This window comes from Chlamydomonas reinhardtii, chromosome 6 (assembly GCF_000002595.2).
Source record: "Chlamydomonas reinhardtii strain CC-503 cw92 mt+ chromosome 6, whole genome shotgun sequence".
In the NCBI taxonomy this organism is placed as follows: Eukaryota; Viridiplantae; Chlorophyta; class Chlorophyceae; order Chlamydomonadales; family Chlamydomonadaceae; genus Chlamydomonas; species Chlamydomonas reinhardtii.
Window position 1 is genome coordinate 4,391,783 of NC_057009.1, and position 21,289 is coordinate 4,413,071.

Below are 21,289 nucleotides of genomic sequence, written 5' to 3' on the forward strand. Positions count from 1 at the left end.
AGAGCAGGAGGCTGGCCCCCCCGCCCCCCAGGAGGGGTTGCATAAAAACACCGCCAGACCTAACCCAAGCACCAACCTACACCACAGCCTAACCGCAAGAAACACCACCACTGCGCGCCAGAAAAGAAAACACCAGCGCTACGCAGTCGCCCCGCCCAAACCCACCCCACCCCCACAAGTCGGTTGCTTAAGCAACACCCCAGGAGAACCGGCAGAGGAGACACAAGCAGAAAACTAAACGGGCCAGATGTGGCGCTGACTAAGCGGGCTCCAGCCCGCTGCAAGACGCGCTGTGCAGGAAGGCCCACAGCCGCCCAGGTGCTGCGACGCCAGCCAGAGCTATAACACATGGGGCGCCAGATAAGCTGATGACGATAATACGCCACGCCAGCGCCTGGAAAGAAACGCCGCCCAAAAGGAAACCTAGGGGGCCTGCACAGGTGATGCAAGCATCAGCCGCAAGTTCAACTTCGGTGACCCACCCTGAACCTCCTCCACTTCACAAAGCGCGCCACCCGCCGTCCAGATGGCAACAAAGTGCTCCAGCCGAGAGTCTTTGAAGAGCGGGCGGCGTACGATGCAGCATCACCAGGGGAACGGGCGGGGGCGTGGCCTCGGGCGCCGTACTTCCTGGCGCCGGAGGCTGGGGTGGTGGTGCACCCGGAGCTCTGCCAAATTGCGGGTGTCAGCTTGGCGGACTACACGGTGCAGGACGTGCGGCGGGCCATCACCGCGGCCAACCCGTTCAACCTTGTAAGGATGATTCCTCAAAAAATAAACCCGGCCGCCCCTCTGGCTCCGGCCCGCCCCGCAGCCATGCCGTGCCCGGCGCCAGCACAGCAGGCGGGGGGTTCGGGGACCCAGCCGGCGGCACAGTCGCGGCTGGCGGAGCGGGAGGCGGAGTGGCAGCGTGCAGCGGCGCAGCTGACCACCACGGCGGCGCAGCATTTCCACAATAACCCGGTGGCACGGCCACGGAAGACGCCCGTCATGCGCACTCCCACACACCCAACTGCCCACTCCCGCCGCGTCACGAAACACGCTGCCCAAAAGGCCCGCATTGCAGAAAACACGCGCACAACACCCGACGACCTGCTCACCGGTGATAAAGCCGCAATCAGCACGGCTATGCGCCTCACAAATGGAGACGAAAGCCTGGCCGTTGGCACACGTGGGTACAAAACGGCACGTTCAGTGTTCACGGCCCTGGCAAAAGACATGAGCAGGCACAACCACCTCTGCAAGCCCCACTCAAGGGACCCCCCTTCATTCAATAACCGAACCCCGGTTACCCGCACGCAACGGCCCCTGGCCCCCGCAATAACCACTCTGCTCACTGCGAATGCGACCATGCCGTCTACTGGCGCCGTGCAAACCTACCTCCACCAAGGGCAGCCAGCCGCGGCCGCCGCTGAGGACCCAATGGACGTCGACGCCGCAGCACCTGAGCACGACCAAATGGAAGTGGACGATAGTCAGCACGACCTGATGGAAGCGGACGATAGGCAGCAAGCCTCACCACTCAGGCTGTCTCGCCGGCGGGGCAAGCAAACACTTTGGAAACTAGCCCGGGAACGTGTAGTCAAGGACCTGGTCCACCCTCCCACCGATGACTGCACCAACGGAGATGCGCAGCTTACCTACGACCTGGATAATGATGGCCAGGAGCTGGCGGCCATCCTGTACCGCACAAACCAACAAACTGCCACAGATAAGGAAATTGCACGCAAACACAAAGCGGGCGAGGACACAACCAACACCCGCGAGCCATACTTCGCGGTCCAATGGAAGCCATCTGTCATCCCACCCGGCCTAGTCACCGCCTTCTCACGCATGGGCTACGCCACGGTCACAGACGTGCGCTGCTACAAGCACCCACTGCAGGCTCGCCCACGCACAATGCAGCCCCACCCAGACGGGGCCGGCACGACAGACGCAGACACAGCAACAGCGGCCCAACCCGCCGGCATCCTACCTACACACGCGCCGCCCACCGCACCTGCGCCCGGGCCACTCGAGACAACACATGCCCCACGTGCGGCCCTCTTTTCATCAAGGTCGACTCGTCTCCTGCGCCAAGTTACGTGGGCAAACAGCAATGAGCGTGAGCGTGACCTTAAGCATGACCTGGAGTGGGAGGAGCTGATCTCAGAATACACCAACCGACTTGCAGCGGGACCTGATGCACCCGCCCGCCCCACACGGCCTCCGAAGGATCGCAACCTGACAATGCGGCAACGCCAGGGCCGGCACGATGACGACCCGGACGATCAAGCAATGCGTGCACGGGTGACCCGCGCAGCAACCATCATCTCTACCGTCCCCAGCGATCCCTACCACGACGTTTCCCCCCCAGGCAGCTACGCCATCACCACCCCCACAGCAGGCCGGGCCCTCCCCCGAGAGGCCCATGTCTATGAACCCAGCGGACGCTGGCTCGGCATGCTCACCTACGCACGCCTTCAAACGCTCTGGGAAAGCTTCAACCGGACCAACAACAACCGGACCAAGGCCTTCGAGGAGGCGGTGGCTGCCCTGCTGCACCGATACCGGCGCGACCCGGGGCAAACTGATCATAAGACGGCACCACAGCACCAGACGTCCCTCCCCTCGGCAACCGTCCGAGCCGTTGTGCGCAGCCTGCGAAACACCGGCAGGGGGAGGGTCAAGGAAATGTTTGCCTCACCCCTGAACCACACGACCGATGCCGATGAATACTGGAGCCGGGAAGCCGCTGATGTGGTGTTCGGCGCCCAACACGATGCCTACAGCACTGCATGGACGGGGCTCCACTATGCACACCCTCCTGCAAACCCTGATGCCTCACGACAGGCCCTCGTATGGGCCCTCGCCAGTGCCGAGACAGTCAACAACTCCCTGGAACCCACACTGACCATTCTAGTCCTCCCAAAGTGCGCAACTTACCCACACACACAGTGGCTAACCCACCCGCTCTGCCGCCGACTCGCCACCTGGACGAACGGAGAACTGGACTCCCCAGGCACAGCTGGGATGGAGCCTGGACTCGGCACTGACGTGCCCCTGCAGAAGCAACGCGGAGCCATACTAGTTGCCGTTGGCAACACAGCTGGGCTAAACGCCTTCACGCAGAGCTGGAAAGGCCTTCGCTCCTCACTGGTAGCCGGCCCCCACGCACCCGCAACCGTCGCTGACACCCACCTCGGGTCCGGCACGTTAAACACGTCGTGTCCCCACATCCCACGTCACATCTCCAAACATGCCAAGTACCTCGCAACTCACCTGAACATTGCCACTATGGTCACGCCTGACGAAGCTCCAGCGACACCGAGGTTGAATCGGACACAATTCCAACGTACACTGCCGCTGGCCCACAACCCCGAGGAAATTGTATGGACCGATGGCTCGGTATCCAAGACAACGACTGAAAACGGTAGAGAACTACAAGTGGCTGGGGCTTGTGCTTGGCATAAAGACCGTGTTGTCTACGTAAACCCAAATGGATTTGGCTGCACTAACACTATTACACGCGCCGAGCTCGCTGCAATTCGTGCAGCCCTGGAAGAATTCGGAGGTGAAACTAGTATGTTCGCGAAGAAAACGCTAACCATTGCCAGTGACTCAGCTGCAAGCTTGTATCTAATTAAACGGGCTATTAACGAACCACGTCGCTTACATCTGAGCAAACATAAGGCACTTTTGAGTTCGATCGCCGATTTGCTCCATGCACGAGCGAAGAGGGACGCACACACCGTTTTCCTCAAAGTCGTTTCTCACACGGGTCTGCACGGTAATGAAGAAGCCGATAAAGGTGCAGCAGACGTAGCTACAAGCACTAAACCGGCTGACGTCTCGGAGCTCGCTGACAATAACCCCCACGCCGCACACTGGTGGCCAGCAACGACCCGGATGCGGGAAGACGGCTCTACCACCGTGCACTACATCTCGGACCTCAATCGAGGCCTCCTGAAAACACTAGACCCTTCCTCCCATGGCGGTCATTCCAAACACACACTCTACACGACCAAGTGGGCGGAGTCCGCCCCACACCTGGACACTAGGGCCAGCACCGCCTACATGACGCACCCCGGCGCTGGGCACAGCCTCCGACGCTTCATCCAGAATGCCAGGCAGGGAGGCCTCATCTGCCCCGCCCGGCTTGCGCTGTTCAAACTACGTGCGAGTGACACATGTGCACTCTGCGCCCCGATTCACCAGCGCGCTGGATCCCCCCCCGAACGGGGCAACACAGGCCACCTTGCCGGCCACTGTGCGCACCCCCAACTTGTTGGGGCCCGCATCGCCAAACACAATGCCGCCGTCCGTATGATCGCGGAATGCCTGCACCATGGCGCCAACAGTGGCGGGTACATGTTGATGGACGCAAGCAGTGCAGATGCACGCCCCGAATACTGTGCGGGCACCTGCCCCCCCAAATGGATGCTGCGCAACAATATCCCCGAGGCCGACCGAAAAAGGATGAGGCCTGACATCCTGTTCATCCCATCCCTACCACGCTCCGACGTGGGGGCTAGTGGGCCTCGCGGCCTTACAACCGCCGGCCGATGGCAACACAAAGTTTACCTGATAGAAGTTGGTTACACATCAGACCTCCACCACAGCGAAAAGTGTGACCAGAAACAAGCCCAGCACACTCGCCTAGCCGACGCCCTGCGGGATGCAGGCTGGGACGTAGTATATAAAAAGGAGCAGATTGTGACGCTGGGCCACGGCGGCACTGTGTCAAACACCTTGGAACCCCTTCTCCGGTCGCTGGGTGCCACCACCACATCAGCAAAATCCTGCTGCTCGCGCATACACATGCACAGTGTCATCAGCCTGCGCACCACATCCCTTCTCTACTACCGCCTTGAGCGTGAAATGGGGATTGTGAACTCACGCCACGTCGGTCCCACTGGCGGCGCACCAACCTACACCACAGCCTAACCGCAAGAACCACCACCACCGCGCGCCAGAAAAGAAAACACCAGCGCTACGCACTCACCCCGCCCAAAACCCACCCCACCCCCACAAGTCGGTTGCTTAAGCAACACCCCAGGAGAACCGGCAGAGGAGACACAAGCAGAAAACTAAACGGGCCAGATGTGGCGCTGACTAAGCGGGCTCCAGCCCACTGCAAGACGCGCTGTGCAGGAAGGCCCACAGCTGCCCAGGCGCTGCGACGCCAGCCAGAGCTAAAACCCAAGGGCGCCAGATAAGCTGATGACGATAAAACGCCACGCCAGCGCCTGGAATGGGCTGCAGGCGGGCGCTGACGGCCTTGGACACCATCTTGAAGTCGCAGTTTTTTTTTGAGGAATCATCCTTACAAAATTGAACAGGGGCAGACGCGCTGCCCCCCTGCTGCCTGAAGACAGCCTGGTCCCCGAGACCAGAACCCTGACAGGGCAAGAAGAGAAGAAAAGAGAAGAAAACAGAAAGCAAACACCTCGAAAAAGCCAACAACCACCCCCACCCATCCCACCCCACCCCGACCCGGCAGACAGAGCAGGAGGCTGGCCCCCCCGCCCCCCGGGAGGGGTTGCACAAAAACACCGCCAGACCTAACCCAAGCACCAACCTACACCACAGCCTAACCGCAAGAACCACCACCACTGCGCGCCAGAAAAGAAAACACCAGCGCTACGCACTCGCCCCGCCCAAACCCACCCCACCCCCACAAGTCGGTTGCTTAAGCAACACCCCAGGAGAACCGGCAGAGGAGACACAAGCAGAAAACTAAACGGGCCAGATGTGGCGCTGACTAAGCGGGCTCCAGCCCACTGCAAGATGCGCTGTGCAGGAAGGCCCACAGCCGCCCAGGCGCTGCGACGCCAGCCAGAGCTAAAACACATGGGCGCCAGATAACCTGATGACGAAAAAATGCCACGCCAGCGCCTGGAAAGAAACGCCGCCCAAAAGGAAAATGTAGGGGGCCTGCACAGGTGATGCAAGCGTCAGCCGCAAGTTCAACTTCGGTGACCCACCCTGAACCTCCTCCACTTCACAAAGCGCGCCACCCGCCGTCCAGATGGCAACAAAGTGCTCCAGCTTAGCCGCCTTGAGCTGTGCGGTGAGAAGCTGTGTGGGCAGAGCCGACAGGGTTTCAGGGGTTAGCGTGGCGGCAGTGAAACGCAGCTGCATCACCCTGCGCAGCTCGCTGACCACCTCCCGAACCACATGCTGCGACGTCTGCTTAGCAGGCTCGCGGGACCAGTACGCACACCAGACGGCGTACAAGAAGAGGTTTGTTTTTAAAGTCATCCTTACAAGGTTGCGGTGGTAGACGCACTACCGCCCTACTGCCAAGGGTGGTAGACCACCGCAAGGTGGCCCGCAAAGTGCTCCACAGCAGCGCGCCCGCCCCCCGCGGGCCTGAGGCCCGCACACCCATGCGGTCCCCCAGCATGAAGCCCGCGTCCGTCACTGGTGGCTCCGCTGCCTGGGGCGCAACGCAGGCCCACAGCTGCTGCAGCCACTCCCTTGCCTGCGCATAAGCTGGACACTCCAGGAAGATGTGTGTCAGGCTGGCCCACGCCCGCGGGCCAGGTGGCCCGCAGGCGGGGTGAGGACAGTGCGCCCCCAACCCCCCGCACCCCGTGGTCACCCGTGGCCGAATGCCCTTGCCCGCCCGGTACAGCCCGCAAGGCAGGTAAGCATGTTGCAGCCGGTACACCAGCACCTTAGCCCCCCGACTGGCGTGGCTGTCTTTTTTTTTTTGAGGAATCATCCTTACAAGGTTGAACAGGGGCAGACGCGCTGCCCCCCTGCTGCCTGAAAGCCAGCCCACAGCCTCCGCCACGTACCCCGCAGAAGGGACGCATCTGGGGGCGGCGTGCGAGGGTCGCCCTCCACCGCCGCCGCTGCTGCCGCCGCCGCCGTGGCAGGCCCCGTGCTAGGCCCCGCCCCGCCCGCCGCCTGCTCCTGCAGCCGCGCGGAACGCCGCGGCCCCTCACCCGACTGCTGGGACGGGGACGCATACGACTGCAGTTCTCTCGCCGGCGTGTTCTGCTGCCCGGCTGCCGCGGAGGTGCGGTGGAGCCAGGGGTCCAGAGCCACCGGGTTATTGTGGAAGTGCTGCGCCGCCGTGGTGGTCAGCTGCGCCGCTGCACGCTGCCACTCCGCCTCCCGCTCCGCCAGCCGCGACTGCGCCGTTGGTGGTCAGCTGCGCCGCACGCGCGCTACACTGACGCGACCAACGAGCCTATCCTTGGATGGCGCAGTTGAGCAGCGTGATGTATGGGCCGGTAGGACGCCAGCTCGGCGCGGTCCAGGCTTTTGCCCTTGTAGATGAGCGTGATGATGCCCTCCCGCCAGGAGGCGGGCAGCGCCGCCGCCATTTCACCGCCATCGTGGGCGTCTGCAGCGGCAGCAAAGGCAGCGGCAGCAGCAGCACACAAGCGCGGACCCAGCAGCGCCCAGAAAACCTTGTACACCTCGTACGGGACCCCGTCCGACCCAGGCGCTTTACCATTGGCGGAGCCAGCCAGCGCTGCCATCAGCTCGGCATCACTGAGGGCGCCGTCACCGGACCCCTCTGCGGCGGCCTGCAGATCCGCTGGAACCTTGCGGTCAATGGCCGCCAGAAGCTGTTGCTGCGACGCCGTACAGACCGGCTGCACGCGGAACAGGCCGGTGGGGCTGGTGCTGCTGTACATGGCTGCGGCGGCTGCGGAGACAGTGTTGCGCGTGCCCGGCCCCGTGAGCGCCACAGGCGCCGGTTGCCCCGGCACCTTCAAGTGTGTGATGGGCTCCTGCGCGCCGGCTGCTGGCTCGTCAGCCTGCCGATGGAACCAGCGAGTTCCCCGCTCCCCATGCTCCTCCATCAGTGCAGCGCGGGCATTGTGGCTGGCCGCTGCGGCAGCTGCCCGCTCCTCTCGCACCGCCAAGTTGGCCATGGCCGCAGCCTGAAGCTGCGCGGCGCTGGCACCCGGCCGGTCGGCCAGGGCAGCGGCCGCGTCTGCGGCCAGCACGACGCCATGCAGCCCATCCCGGGTCTGGCGTGCATGCCGACGGTGGATGCTGGTGGCGGCCTCCCGCAAGAAGAACTTGTCCGCCTCCCATTGCGTGCAAGCGCCGTCACCTGTACTGGCCACGGGATTTGCGGCAACGTGCGCCTCCAAGCGCTGTTCGAGCTCCAAACGCAGCGAGGGGTGAAACAGCAGGTACGTGGGGAAGCGCCACTGCTCCCGGTGCGCATGCGGCAGGTCGGGGGTGAGCAGCACACTGTTGTGGTCCCCAGGCACCCCATACGTGCGAGCGACATCCACCACCCAGGGCGCTGCGGTGGCACTGACATACCACCGATCCAGGCGTGCGGGAGTGGCCGGCTTGGGTGTGGCCGGATGCGTGTAGCCCTTGGCGCCGCCACGCTTGCTCGCCCAAGGGTCCACCAGACTGAACTAGATAGGATGATTGCTCAAAAAAAAAACTGGGCGAGGAGGCTGGCAAGTTGCGGGGCACCTGCAGCACGTGACGGGCTAGGGGCCGCCTCCTGACTGGCATCGGTGACACAGTTCCAGTCCCCACCGACAACAAGCACCCTGTCTGAGGCCAGGTAAGGCTGCAGCCCGGCAAAGAAAGCAGGCTTGTCCGCCACGGCCGTGGGCGCATACACACACACGAAGCGCAGGCGCAGGTGACCCACGTCCCAATCCCAACATACCACACGGCCCGCTGCATCCGTTGACGGCGGCTGCAGTACGCAGCCTGGAAGGGACAGCCGACTCCGCGCCAGGACAGCCGTCCCACAGGAGTGGGGCGACGCTGCCGGGCTGGCAGCGAGGCAGTGGCGCCACGGAAGGCACGCCCCCTGCGCGGCACGAAGGCAAGACTCCAGCGCCGTCGTGTCAGTAGCGTGGGTCTCCTGCACCATCGCCACATCCGCCCCAACTTGCTGCAGGTGCGAGACCAGCGCCCGCGCCTTGAACGGCGAGCCCAGGCCGTTGACATTCACTGTCAGCAGCCGAAGGTTCGCCGCTCCCACTGGTGGCCGCATTATGAGCGCCCGCCGGCCACGGCAGCGCCGTGGCGGTTGCGGTTGCTGTTGCTGCTGTGGCGTTTGCGGCTGCGGCCGCCACCCTGGCTGGGGGGCGCGCCGCCGCTGCTGGTGCTCATGCTAGCGGCGCCTGAGCTGGCACCGCCGGGGCGCAGTGGAGCGCTGCCCAGGCTCATGAGGCTGGAGGTACTGCGGCTGCGGTGCTGGCGTTGCCGGCGGCTGGGCCCCCCGGCCCCGCCGGGGTCCGCCGGCCCACGCTTAGCGGACCGCAGGGTGCGGGCGTCTAGGAGCACGTAGTCCATGTAGGCCGTCTGCACCTGCTGCGCGGCATCATCCAGCTGCTCCGTCACGTCGGAAGGCAGGGGCGTGCCTGCAGGCTGGGCAGAGTACAGGCGCCACCAGCCAGTGAACTCGTCGCGCAGCTGTGCCAGGACGGCGGTACGGCCGGCCGGCACGCGGCAGACGGCCCAGTCCGGTACGGTGGCGCCCTGGTCACGGAGGTAGCCGAGGAGGCGGCCACCAAGCGCGTCGCGGCCAAGCTGCGCCCACTCATACCCCTTTTCTTTTGAGGAATCATCCTTACAAGGTTGAACAGGGGCAGACGCGCTGCCCCCCTGCTGCCTGAAAGCAGCCTGGTCCCCGAGACCAGAACCTGATAGGGCAAGAAGAGAAGAAAAGAGAAGAAAACAGAAAGCAAACACCTCGAAAACCGCCACCAACCACCCCCACCTATCCCACCCCACCCCACCCCTGCACATCTGCGCAGCGGTTCTGGTGCGTCACGAGGTCAGAGCCGATGGCGACACACGTGTCGCGGGTCAGGCAAACGGCCCCGTACTCCGCCTCACTGCCCGCACCCCCACCAGCGCGCCCAGCCGTGTCGGCCGAAACCCCAGCCGGCGCGCCCAGGCCCCTGCCCCTGCCCCTGCCCTTACCACCACCCGCCGGTTGTGACGTCTGCAGTGGCGGCCCCGCCTGGGGCGGCGGCTGGGGCACTGCCCGCCCCGCTCCTCCACCCTGGCGCCCCGACCCGCTGCCCCCACCAGCGTGCTGTCCCCCGGCCGGCCGCCCAGTGGGCACGTGCGGCGGCGAGCTAGCACCGTCCTGCGGGGGAGGCAGCCCGCCGCCCAAGCGCCCTGCCCTCTGCTGCGGGAGCTGGGCGGGGCCACAGCGCCCTTTGGAGCGGGGCTGTTGCTGCGGCGGCGGCTGTGGTGCGTGCGCGGCTGGTTGCACCCGTCGCCCACGCCCGGACGCCACCGGTCTCGGGGACCAGGCTGCTTTCAGGCAGCAGGGGGGCAGCGCGTCTGCCCCTGTTCAACCTTGTAAGGATGATTCCTCAATAAAAAAAAAACCGTGGCAGCGCCATCCCCTGCCCCGTCCTGTCACCTGAGCGTGGCCAGGACCCCAAACCGGGAGCCGGTCCGGGGCATAAGCGACTGCACCTGGCGCTGCTGCTCCTGCTGCTGCTGTTGCTTTACCCGCCGTTGCTGCTGGAGATTGAGTTCTGCCAAATCGGCCAAGTACCGCCGCATCACAACTTGCAGCTTCTGATCCTGCCTTTTTTTTTTGAGGAATCATCCTTACAAGGTTGAACAGGGGCAGACGCGCTGCCCCCCTGCTGCCTGAAGACAGCCGGTCCCCGAGACCAGAACCCTGCGCGCCAGCCGGCCCAGCATCGGCAGTGCGACGCCTGGCCGCCGGCGGCCCCCCCACGCCTGCCGACGGCTTTTTTTGTTTGAGGAATCATCCTTACAAGGTTGAACAGGGGCAGACGCGCTGCCCCCCTGCTGCCTGAAGACAGCCTGGTCCCCGAGACCAGAACCCTGACAGGGCAAGAAGAGAAGAAAAGAGAAGAAAACAGAAAGGAAACACCTCGAAAAAACCAACAACCACCCCCACCCATCCCACCCCACCCCGACCCGGCAGACAGAGCAGGAGGCTGGCCCCCCCGCCCCCCGGGAGGGGTTGCACAAAAACACCGCCAGACCTAACCCAAGCACCAACCTACACCACAGCCTAACCGCAAGAACCACCACCACTGCGCGCCAGAAAAGGAAACACCAGCGCTACGCACTCGCCCCGCCCAAACCCACCCCACCCCCACAAGTCGGTTGCTTAAGCTACACCCCAGGAGAACCGGCAGAGGAGACACAAGCAGAAAACTAAACGGGCCAGATGTGGCGCTGACTAAGCGGGCTCCAGCCCGCTGCAAGATGCGCTGTGCAGGAAGGCCCACAGCCGCCCAGGCGCTGCGACGCCAGCCAGGGCTAAAACACATGGGCGCCAGATAAGCTGATGACGATAATATGCCACGCCAGCGCCTGGAAAGAAACGCCGCCCAAAAGGAAAATGTAGGGGGCCTGCACAGGTGATGCAAGCGTCAGCCGCAAGTTCAACTTCGGTGACCCACCCCGAACCTCCTCCACTTCACAAAGCGCGCCACCCGCCGTCCAGATGGCAACAAAGTGCTCCAGCTTAGCCGCCTTGAGCTGTGCGGTGAGGAGCTGTGTGGGCAGAGCCGACAGGGTTTCAGGGGTTAGCGTGGCGGCAGTGAAACGCAGCTGCATCACCCTGCGCAGCTCGCTGACCACCTCCCGAACCACATGCTCCGACGTCTGCTTAGCAGGCTCGCGGGACCAGTACGCACACCAGACGGCATACAAGAAGGTGGCCCGCAAAGTTCTCCACAGCAGCGCGCCCGCCCCCCGCGGGCCTGAGGCCCACACACCCATGCGGTCCCCCAGCATGAAGCCCGCGTCCGTCACTGGTGGCTCCGCTGTTTTTTTGAGGAATCATCCTTACAAGGTTGAACAGGGGCAGACGCGCTGCCCCCCTGCTGCCTGAAAGCAGCCTGGTCCCCGAGACCAGAACCCTGACAGGGCAAGAAGAGAAGAAAAGAGAAGAAAACAGAAAGCAATCAAACACCTCGAAAACCTCCACCAACCACCCCCATCCATCCCACCCCACCCCACCTCGACCCGGCAGACAGAGCAGGAGGCTGGCCCCCCCGCCCCCCGGGAGGGGTTGCACAAAAACACCGCCAGACCTAACCCAAGCACCCACCTACACCACAGCCTAACCGCAAGAACCACCACCACCGCGCGCCAGAAAAGAAAAACCAGCGCTACGCACCTGCCCCGCCCAAACCCACCCCACCCCCACAAGTCGGTTGCTTAAGCAACACCCCTGGAGAACCGGCAGAGGAGACACAAGCAGAAAACTAAACGGGCCAGATGTGGCGCTGACTAAGCGGGCTCCAGTCCGCTGCAAGACGCGCTGTGCAGGAAGTCCCACAGCCGCCCAGGCGCTGCCACTCCAGCCAGAGCTAGTACTCATGGGCGCCGAGACAAAACTGACAGGGAAGACTGACTCTATCAAGCGAGCCTTCCGAAATGAAGGATACCGCCTCTACTGTAGCACTACTCCCCGCGTGGCCACAGCGCGCGGTAGCGCTGGTGTAGCGGTGGCCATCTCCGCCCGGTACAGTGACCTCGGCTGTGTCACACACCACACGCCCCCACCAACACTCCATGGCTATGTGTCACACGTTCAAATTAAGACCCCCAGGAGCACGCCTCTCACTGTACTGGGCATCTACGCACCAGAGGACATGCAAACCCGCAAGGCAATCTACACATACTGTCAGCAGGTGGTAGGCCGGGCGGACGCGTGCGGACACCACCTAGTCACCGCGGGAGACTTTAATGCCGTCGCCCGAGCACATGAGCGGGACAGCCCCATCGACACGGCGGACCGGGCCCACCAGCGGTTCCTTGCCGATAGTGGCCTGCGCCCTATCCGCGGAGACACCACTACCACTGCCGAATGGTCATATGAACAAACACGCCCGGGCATGGCCCCATACCACAGTCGCATCGACGACATCCTCCTATGCCCTGCCACGCGCGCTGCATGCACAGAAGCGCGTGAATACACCAGTACAGTTGCAGGCAACTTTGACCACAAACCAGTCCACGCAGAGTTACTAGCCGCGGACCTGCAGCTATGGCCGGCACCACAGGCCGGCGCCCGGAACCCAGCCCCCCAGCAGCAGACCCAACAACGATGGGCCGAGGTCGCCCTGCCCGTCACACAAAAGCAACTGGCCGCCGCAGCTATCCGCCTTGAGGAAGCCTTGGTGGAAGCAACAGCCGACCTGCATTCCGCAACAAGGCAGGCAACGCAATCAATTGAACATGCACTCACAAGGCACAGCATGGACCCCACAGGCTACCCCGCCAGCGTCATGCACCGAGACCTGGCGCAGGACACGAGCATCCAGAAGGCCGATATCAACCAACTTGCAGAACAACTTGCCTCCGCACTGGACACCGGGCTAACATGCCTCCTTGAAGAGTGCACCCGGAAAGCCCCCTTCACTGGCAAACACCACGCATCACGCTCCACCGCACGGGTGATAAAGCCCCTATGGGACAAGGAAGTGGCCCTGAAGACACAACTGACAAACCTCACGCAAGGGCCCCAGGCCCTACCTGAGATAGACGCCGCCAATGCAGCAGCAAAGCTGCGCAACGAAATAAAGGCCTGCCAGGCCGAGCACCGCCAGCTAGTGGCGGACCGCGCCAAAGCCCAGCGAGAGGCCGCTGCCACAGCGCTGCAACATACCCTGGCCACGCGCCCTGCACAGGGGCACAAGAGAATCTTTCAGAAGGAAGACATGGAACGGGGTCTCCCAGCGGTCCGGAACCCGGAAACTGGGGAGGTGACGACTGACTCCACCAGCATCCTCGCCATACTCGAAACCCACTTCCGAAAGCTGTCCGCCCCACCACGCGGCACCCGCACTGGGGACTTCCGACTACCCAGCAACGCCACACGCGGCTACCCATTTGAGAAAGCCGACGCAACAGATCAATTCACACTGGACCGCAACCGGCACCCTGACACACACTCCATGCTCCCCAGCATGGCAGACACGGCAAATTTTGAGCAGTGCATTTCTCACCTCTCCAGAAACAAGGCGACAGGCCCTGACGGCATACCAAACGAACTGCTCCGTATCCTGCCATCGGGCATGAAGCGCAACCTCCACTGTATCCTGCAAATCATGTATGTCAAGTCACAAATACCTGAAACCTGGGCCGCATCGGAGACCGTGCTACTCCCCAAACCTGGAGACGCCCTGGACATAAAAAACAAACGGCCCATTGCGCTCGCAAATACCTGCTACAAGCTGTACACGTCCATGCTTACCTTGGGCATTGGCGAACTGGCTGGCCCCCTCCAGCTATTCAGTGAAGCGCAGGAAGGCTTCCGTGCCTACTGCAACACCGAAAGGCAGGTCCTAAATTTGGTACATGCCCTTGAGGATGCCGCACTGTATGGAAAAGATGTCTATGCGGTATACGTGGACTATAGCTCCGCGTTTAACACAATCGACCAGGACCGATTACTACAAATAATGTTTGACCTTGGGCTGCCAACGGACCTGATCCGCGCAGTCCGCAACCTATATGCACACGCGACCACCCGCATCCGCACCGAACACGGAAGCACATCCGCCATTCCTATAGAGCGAGGCACCGTGCAAGGGGATACACTCTCACCTGTGCTCTTTATTCTGTTCATGGAACCTCTTGTCCGCTGGCTCCATGCGGGCGGACGGGGCTACCACTACGGCTGCCTGACCCCCAGCGAAAACCTGCAATACCATTGCAGTGCCGCCGCGTACGCAGACGACCTGGCGGCGCTCACCAACTCGCTCGACGACCTGCAGGTTCAATGTGACAAAATCGCATCTTACGCCGAGTGGGCGAGCCTGCGTGTCAATCACACCAAGTGTGCCACCACCGCCATCTGGCACGACAAATCTCGCTCGGACCCCAACCTTGACGGGCCCACAGGAAAAGCTACCCTCGCCGCCATGCGCCGCAACATGACCAACACAATTAAGATTGGCACGACCCCTGTCCCGTACTTCCCCCCGACCCAGCCGTACAAGTACCTGGGAGTGCAGCTCACGTTCTCGGCACATGTCGCAAGAGTGACCGAGATTGTGAAGGACAAGGGCACAGCCATTGCCACATCCCTGGCGACACCGGCACAACGCCTGCGCATGATACAACAGTGCGTGCACACCACAGTTGCATATGGATTCGCAGCAATGCCCTTCACAAAACATGACATAACAACGCTCGACACTACCCTGGCTGGTTTTGCAAAGCGCTGCTACGGACTCCCCCGCAGCTTCCCCACCCGGACCTCCCTCCTGCCCGCCGACGAATACGGCTTGGGCCTGGGCTCCCTCCTGCCGCAATACGCGCGCGTGGCCCAGCGGGCCCTGGTCCTTGCCCTAAATGACTCGGGCCGTCTTGGGATAGTAACCCGAGCCCTTCTGCCGCGCCAGGCAAGCATAGCTGGCCCCACACAGGCCCACCTTCTCCCAGCCCATAGGTCACACCACCTTACGACGCTGAAACAGATGACCCTGGCAAAAGAGTACGGTGTCACACTGTACCAAAATGGGTCTGCCTTTACTGCACCTACCTGGTCCATTGCCGCTGCCCTTGAGGCAGAAGCTGAGGCCCGGGGCGTCGAACCTCTCCCCATTGAATACGTCCTCCCTCTTGCGGACCTGAGGCTCGAACTGAGCCACCTGGTGGACCGCAACACAGGCAAACACCTGATTACTAGCTCGGACCTCGAGAAGCACATGGGAGCGAGCCGGGTCCGACACAAGCACAAGGTAGCCCTGAACAGGCTTAGCCTTGCTCTCAGTATGGCTGCACGTGCAGGGGAAAACGCCCCAGCCCACGGCAGCCCTGCCCCCCTGACCACCGCGCAGCGTGCACTGCCTGACGTGGCCGCAATCGTGGCCTTAGCCATGAGGGCGGACCCCCTCCCTCTCGGAATGGCCAACCCCCTCGACCGGTACCTGCAGCCCCTCCCGGAGGCGCCCCCCGCCCAAGCAAACACCACGCAAGCCCCCGCCGACCTAGCCCCCCCCTCCCCAGCAGGGGCGGCCCAGGCCCACCCCGGCGCACAAGGTGCTGCTGCACCGGAAGTCCCCGCTGATGGGGCAACGCAACCCTCCCTACGGCCACCGGCCAGAGCCCGCAAGCCGGCTACAACACGCCGGCCACCACAGAACCAAACACGCGCACGGCGCGTTACAAAACATGCAGCGCAACGCGCACGCATTGCAGAAACTACACGCACTACCCCTGAGGACCTACTCACCGGGGACCGCGCCGCCATCAACCATGCCCTGCGGCTCACCAACGGCGATGAGAGCCTGCCGGTGGGCACGCGGGGGTACGAAACGGCATGCTCGGTATTCCAGGCGCTCGCCAAAGACATGACAGGACACGTGCGGATCTGCCACCCACACCCCCAAGACCCACCATCTTTTGCACATGCTGTCGAACCACGCCAACAGCGCCGTGGGCTACTACCCGCCCTCACAACCCGCCTCACGGCTAATGCTGCCAACCCCGAACCCAACGCCATAAACGAGTACCTGAACAACACAGGATTGCCTATGGAAATCAACCAGGCTGCCGCGCACAACGACCCCATGGACGTCGACGGCCCGACGCCGCCCCTGACCGCCCCGGCAGCGCAAGCTGCGGGAGGCCACGGGGCCCGTCCCAGCTGGCGACTGGCCCGCGCAAGGATCACACACGATCTAGTCCCACGGCCCGCCGACAACCGCACTAACGGTGACACTCAACTCACCTACGACCTGGACAATGACGGACAGGAACTGGCGCAGGTCCTGCACAGCGAAAACAAACAAACTGTCACGGACAAAGAACTGACACGGAAGCGCAAAGCCAGGGAGGACACCTCTGGGACACGTGAGAAATACTGGAAGGTGCAGTGGAAGCCGTCCATTTGCCCGGCCGGCATTGTCTCTGCTTTTGTTCGCATGGGCTACGCAACTATCCAGAATGCCAGGTGCTACAAGCACCCTCTTGCGACGCGCCCAGGCCCACAACCTGCGCAGACCGAGGCTGAGCCTCCGGCTGAAACCCAAGCCCACGCAATCTCACCTGAAGAGCCTGCCCTAGTTGCAGAGCCGGCAGCACCGCAGCCCACTGGGGCCCCCCTATTCTCGTCCTGGACGACCAAACTCCTGCGACATGTCACGTGGGCGCCGAGCACGGACCGCGAACGGGACCTAAAACACAGTCCACAATGGGAGGAGTTACTGGAGGAGTGCAAAACCCGGCTAGCAAACGGTACCAACCAAGGCCCGCGGCCCCGAACAGTGCGCCCCGCACCTGATCGGAACCTTACCGCCAGACAGCGCCAAGGCCGCCACGACGCCGAGCCCCCGGATACCGCATCCCGCGCGCGTGACATCCGCACGACCACCACCATCACCACAAGCCCGTGCAACCCCTACAAGGACATCGTGGCCCCCGGAGCATACACAATTACCACCACTGGTGGCACCCGCCGTGACCCAGCTGAGGCGCACGTCCATGAACCCAGTGGCCGCTGGCTGGGCACCATCACCTACCCCCGCCTCCTTACCCTGTGGGAGCGCTTCAGGCACACCGGCAACCAGCGGCCCAACGCCTTTGAGGAAGCGGTCGCTGCCCTCATCATGCGCTACCGCTATGACCCGGCGCAGCAGGACCGCAAGGCCATGCCAATGCACCAGGTGTCGCTGCCGGCAGGCACAGTAGCAGCCATCGTCCAGTGCCTGCGGGTCACACAAGCAGTACACATTCGGGAAATGTTTGCGTCCCCACTAAACTCCTCCACTGCAGCCCACGAATACTGGACACGAGACCCTGCTGACGGGGCCTTTGGCGCACTGCACGATGCCTACCAGACCGCATGGACCGGCTTGCAATATGCCCACCCCCCCTCTACCCCCCACGATGCACGGAAGGCGCTCATGTGGGCCCTCGCATGCGCCGAGGCTATGCGTGACTCACAGGAACCAACCCTTACTGTATTGGCGCTTCCCAAAGCGGCCACTTTCCCCCACACGCAGTGGCTTCAACACCCACTTTGCCACGAGCTGGCCAACTGGTCCGCGGGCACCGCGGGCCTTGACACAGGACTTGGCACCAACACCCAGGCTGAACGCCAGAAGGGGCTCCGACTGGTCATTGTTGGGAACCCCGCCGGTCTCCAGTGCTTTGCCCCCCGCCTGAAACGGCTCGTGGACACACTGAAACGGGGGGCGAACGCACCCACGCACATCAGCGACCCGCGCACGTGGACACACACGGCCACGGCCCCAACCTGCCCGGCCCTCCCAAACTCACTTCTAAAGCAAGCCAAATACCAGCACGCTAACCCAAAGACGATACACGCCATGGCTGAAGAAGCACGACGCTTTCCTAACGCGCGATTCCAGACCCACCATGCTCTGGCCCACGACGTGAATGGCACTGTCTGGACAGATGGTTCGGTAAGCAAAATCAAAACTGACAATGGCAAAGAAGTCCAGGTTGCCGGCGCCTGCGCCTGGTTCAGCGATTCTCGCGTTGTCTACGTGAATCCAAATGGCGCTGGGTGCACTAACACTATTACGAGAGCTGAACTGGCAGCAATTCGTGCTGCCCTCGCAGAATTTGGTGGCGAAGGTAAAGAATTTGCAACTAAGAAGCTCACTATTGCATCAGATTCTGTTGCAAGCTTGTACCTAATCAAACGAGCAATTAACGAGCCTCGGCGACTGCATCTGAGTAAACATCGGGACCTCCTGGATTCAGTCGTGGCATTGCTCCATGCACGCCACGCCCGGGGCGCACCCACCGCTCTGATTAAAGTGATCTCGCACACCGGGCTACACGGCAACGAGGAAGCCGATAAAGGGGCGGCTGCCGTCGCCACCCAGGAAAAACCCGCCGATGTATCCGAACCGGCCGACAACGACCCGCACGCCCGGCACTGGTGGCCGACCTTCATGGTCACCAGAGACGACGATAGCACAGCCACGCACTACGTGTCGGACCTAAACCGGGGCCTCACCAGGGCAATGGCCCCCAGCTGCCGTGGTGGATACGCCAACAAAACCCTGTACACTGAGAAATGGGCCGAGGCAGCACCCAGCCTTGACCCACGCGCCAGTAACGCGTACATGACGAACTCGGACGCCAGCCACGGCCTACGCCGGTTCATACAGAATGCTCGTCAGGGAGGCCTCATCTGCCCGGCCCGGCTGGCTTTGTTTAAACTACGAGACAGCGACAAATGTGGTCTCTGTGCCCACACCCAGCGCAGCCGCGGATCTGACCCAGAGCGTGGCACCGCAGGTCACCTTGCCGGCCACTGCGCGCACCCCCAACTCGTTGGCGCTAGGATAGCCAAACACAACACTGCAGTGCGGACGATTGCCGAATGCCTACACCATGGTCACAACGGTGGTGGCTACATGATAATGGATGCCACCTCCCGAGCTGAACTGCCTGAGTACTGTGCGGGCATGCGGCCGCCGTCCTGGCTCTGCCCGCAAGTGCCCGCTGCAGACCTCAACAGGATGCGGCCTGACATTCTGTTTATCCCGAACCTTCCCCGGTCCGAAGCAGAACGCTTCATGACATCCCCACCAGCCAACAAAGGGGCCTACCCAGTGTACATCCTTGAAGTTGGATACACCTCTGACCTGCACCACAGCGAGAAGCTCATTCAAAAACAAGCACAGCACGCCACCCTTGCCACTGCCATGCGAGCTGCAGGGTGGACTGTGCACTACGATACTAAACACGTTATTACACTGGGCCACGGTGGCACTGTCCCCCGTACCCTTGAAACTCTCCTCAAAGACCTAGGAGCCAAACCGCAGGCAGCCAAGGCCTGCTGCACACGTCTCCACATGCATAGCGTCACCACACTCCGGGGCACCGCAAACCTGTACTACCGACTAGAGCGAGAGATGGGCATTGCCAACACCCGATGCCGCCCGGGAGGCCGCACCCAGGGGACCGCCAATGGCGGCCCCCGCGCAGGGGAGCCGGGGTAGGGAAATCAAGTTTTCCGATGGTGGGGTGAGCTTGTCTCACTCCTCCTTAAGACACGCGGGTACCTGTGCCCTGCGTAGATATTATTATTATTATTAACCGGCAGAGGAGACACAAGCAGAAAACTAAACGGGCCAGATGTGGCGCTGACTAAGCGGGCTCCAGTCCGCTGCAAGACGCGCTGCGCAGGAAGGCCCACAGCCGTCCAGGCGCTGCCACTCCAGCCAGAGCTAGTACTCATGGGCGCCAGATAAGCTGATGACGATGAAACGCCACGCCTGCGCCTGGAAAGAACCGCCGCCCAAAAGGAAGTCTAGGGGGCCTGCACAGGTGATGCAAGCGTCAGCCGCAAGTTCAACTTCGGTGACCCACCCTGAACCTCCTCCACTTCACAAAGCGCGCCACCCGCCGACCAGATGGCAACAAAGTGCTCCAGCTTAGCCGCCTTGAGCTGTGCGGTGAGAAGCTGAGTGGGCAGAGCCGACAGGGTTTCAGGGGTTAGCGTGGCGGCAGTGAAACGCAGCTGCATCACCCTGCGCAGCTCGCTGACCACCTCCCGAACCACATGCTCCGACGTCTGCTTAGCAGGCTCGCGGGACCAGTACGCACACCAGACGGCGTACAAGAAGGTGGCCCGCAAAGTGCTCCACAGCAGCGCGCCCGCCCCCCGCGGGCCTGAGGCCCACATACCCATGCGGTCCCCCAGCATGAAGCCCGCGTCCGTCACTGGCGGTGCCGCTGCCTGGGGTGCAACGCAGGCCCACAGCTGCTGCAGCCACGTCCTTGCCTGCGCATAAGCTGGATACTCCAGGAAGATGTGCGTCAGGCTGGCCCACGCCCGCGGGCCAGGTGGCCCGCAGGCGGGGTGAGGACAATGCGCCCCCAACCCCCCGCACCCCGTGGTCACCCGTGGACGAATTCCCTTGCCCGCCCTGTACAGCCCGCAAGGCAGGTAAGCATGTTGCAGCCGGTACACCAGCACCTTAGCCCCCCGACTGGCGTGGCTGTCCTACAGCCTCCGCCACGTACCCCGCAGAAGGGACGCATCCGGGGGCGGCATGCGAGGGTCGCCCTCCACCGCCGCCGCTGCTGCCGCCGCCGCCGTGGCAGGCCCCGTGCTAGGCCCCGCCCCGCCCGCCGCCTGCTCCTGCAGCCGCGCGGACCGCCGCGGCCCCTCACCCGACTGCTGGGACGGGGACGCATACGACTGCAGTTCTCTCGCCGGCGTGTTCTGCTGCCCGGCTGCCGCAGAGGTGCGGTGGAGCCAGGGGTCCAGAGCCACCGGGTTATTGTGGAAATGCTGCGCCGCCGTGGTGGTCAGCTGCGCCGCTGCACGCTGCCACTCTGCCTCCCGCTCCGCCAGCCG

The 21,289-nt window shown here is 63.0% G+C and overlaps 1 protein-coding gene across 1 annotated transcript; it reads right to left on the reverse strand.

The window, feature by feature from the left end:
* Window positions 1-3,681: 3,681 nt before the first annotated feature.
* Window positions 3,682-10,537, reverse strand: CHLRE_06g278273v5 (uncharacterized protein). Its single transcript, XM_043063188.1, has 6 exons — window positions 10,420-10,537; window positions 9,913-10,081; window positions 8,987-9,629; window positions 7,209-8,205; window positions 6,786-7,125; window positions 3,682-6,060 (listed from the first exon to the last, which is right to left on the reverse strand). The coding sequence occupies exons 1-6, from the start codon at window positions 10,507-10,509 to the stop codon at window positions 6,032-6,034; spliced, it is 2,268 nt and encodes a 755-aa protein (XP_042923891.1). The 5' UTR covers window positions 10,510-10,537; the 3' UTR covers window positions 3,682-6,031.
* Window positions 10,538-21,289: the final 10,752 nt, after the last annotated feature.

Bases quoted from the DNA above. Each gene is read 5' to 3' on its own strand.
- CHLRE_06g278273v5 (XM_043063188.1), bottom strand. From the start codon at position 10,509: ATGCGGCGGTACTTGGCCGATTTGGCAGAACTCAATCTCCAGCAGCAA. The intron at 8,206-8,986 runs GCGCTCATAATG...GGACCACAACAG, and splicing joins GGCGCTGCCGTGGCCGGCGG to TGTGCTGCTCACCCCCGACC. The intron at 7,126-7,208 runs GCTCAACTGCGC...CCAACGGCGCAG, and splicing joins ACCGGCCCATACATCACGCT to TCGCGGCTGGCGGAGCGGGA.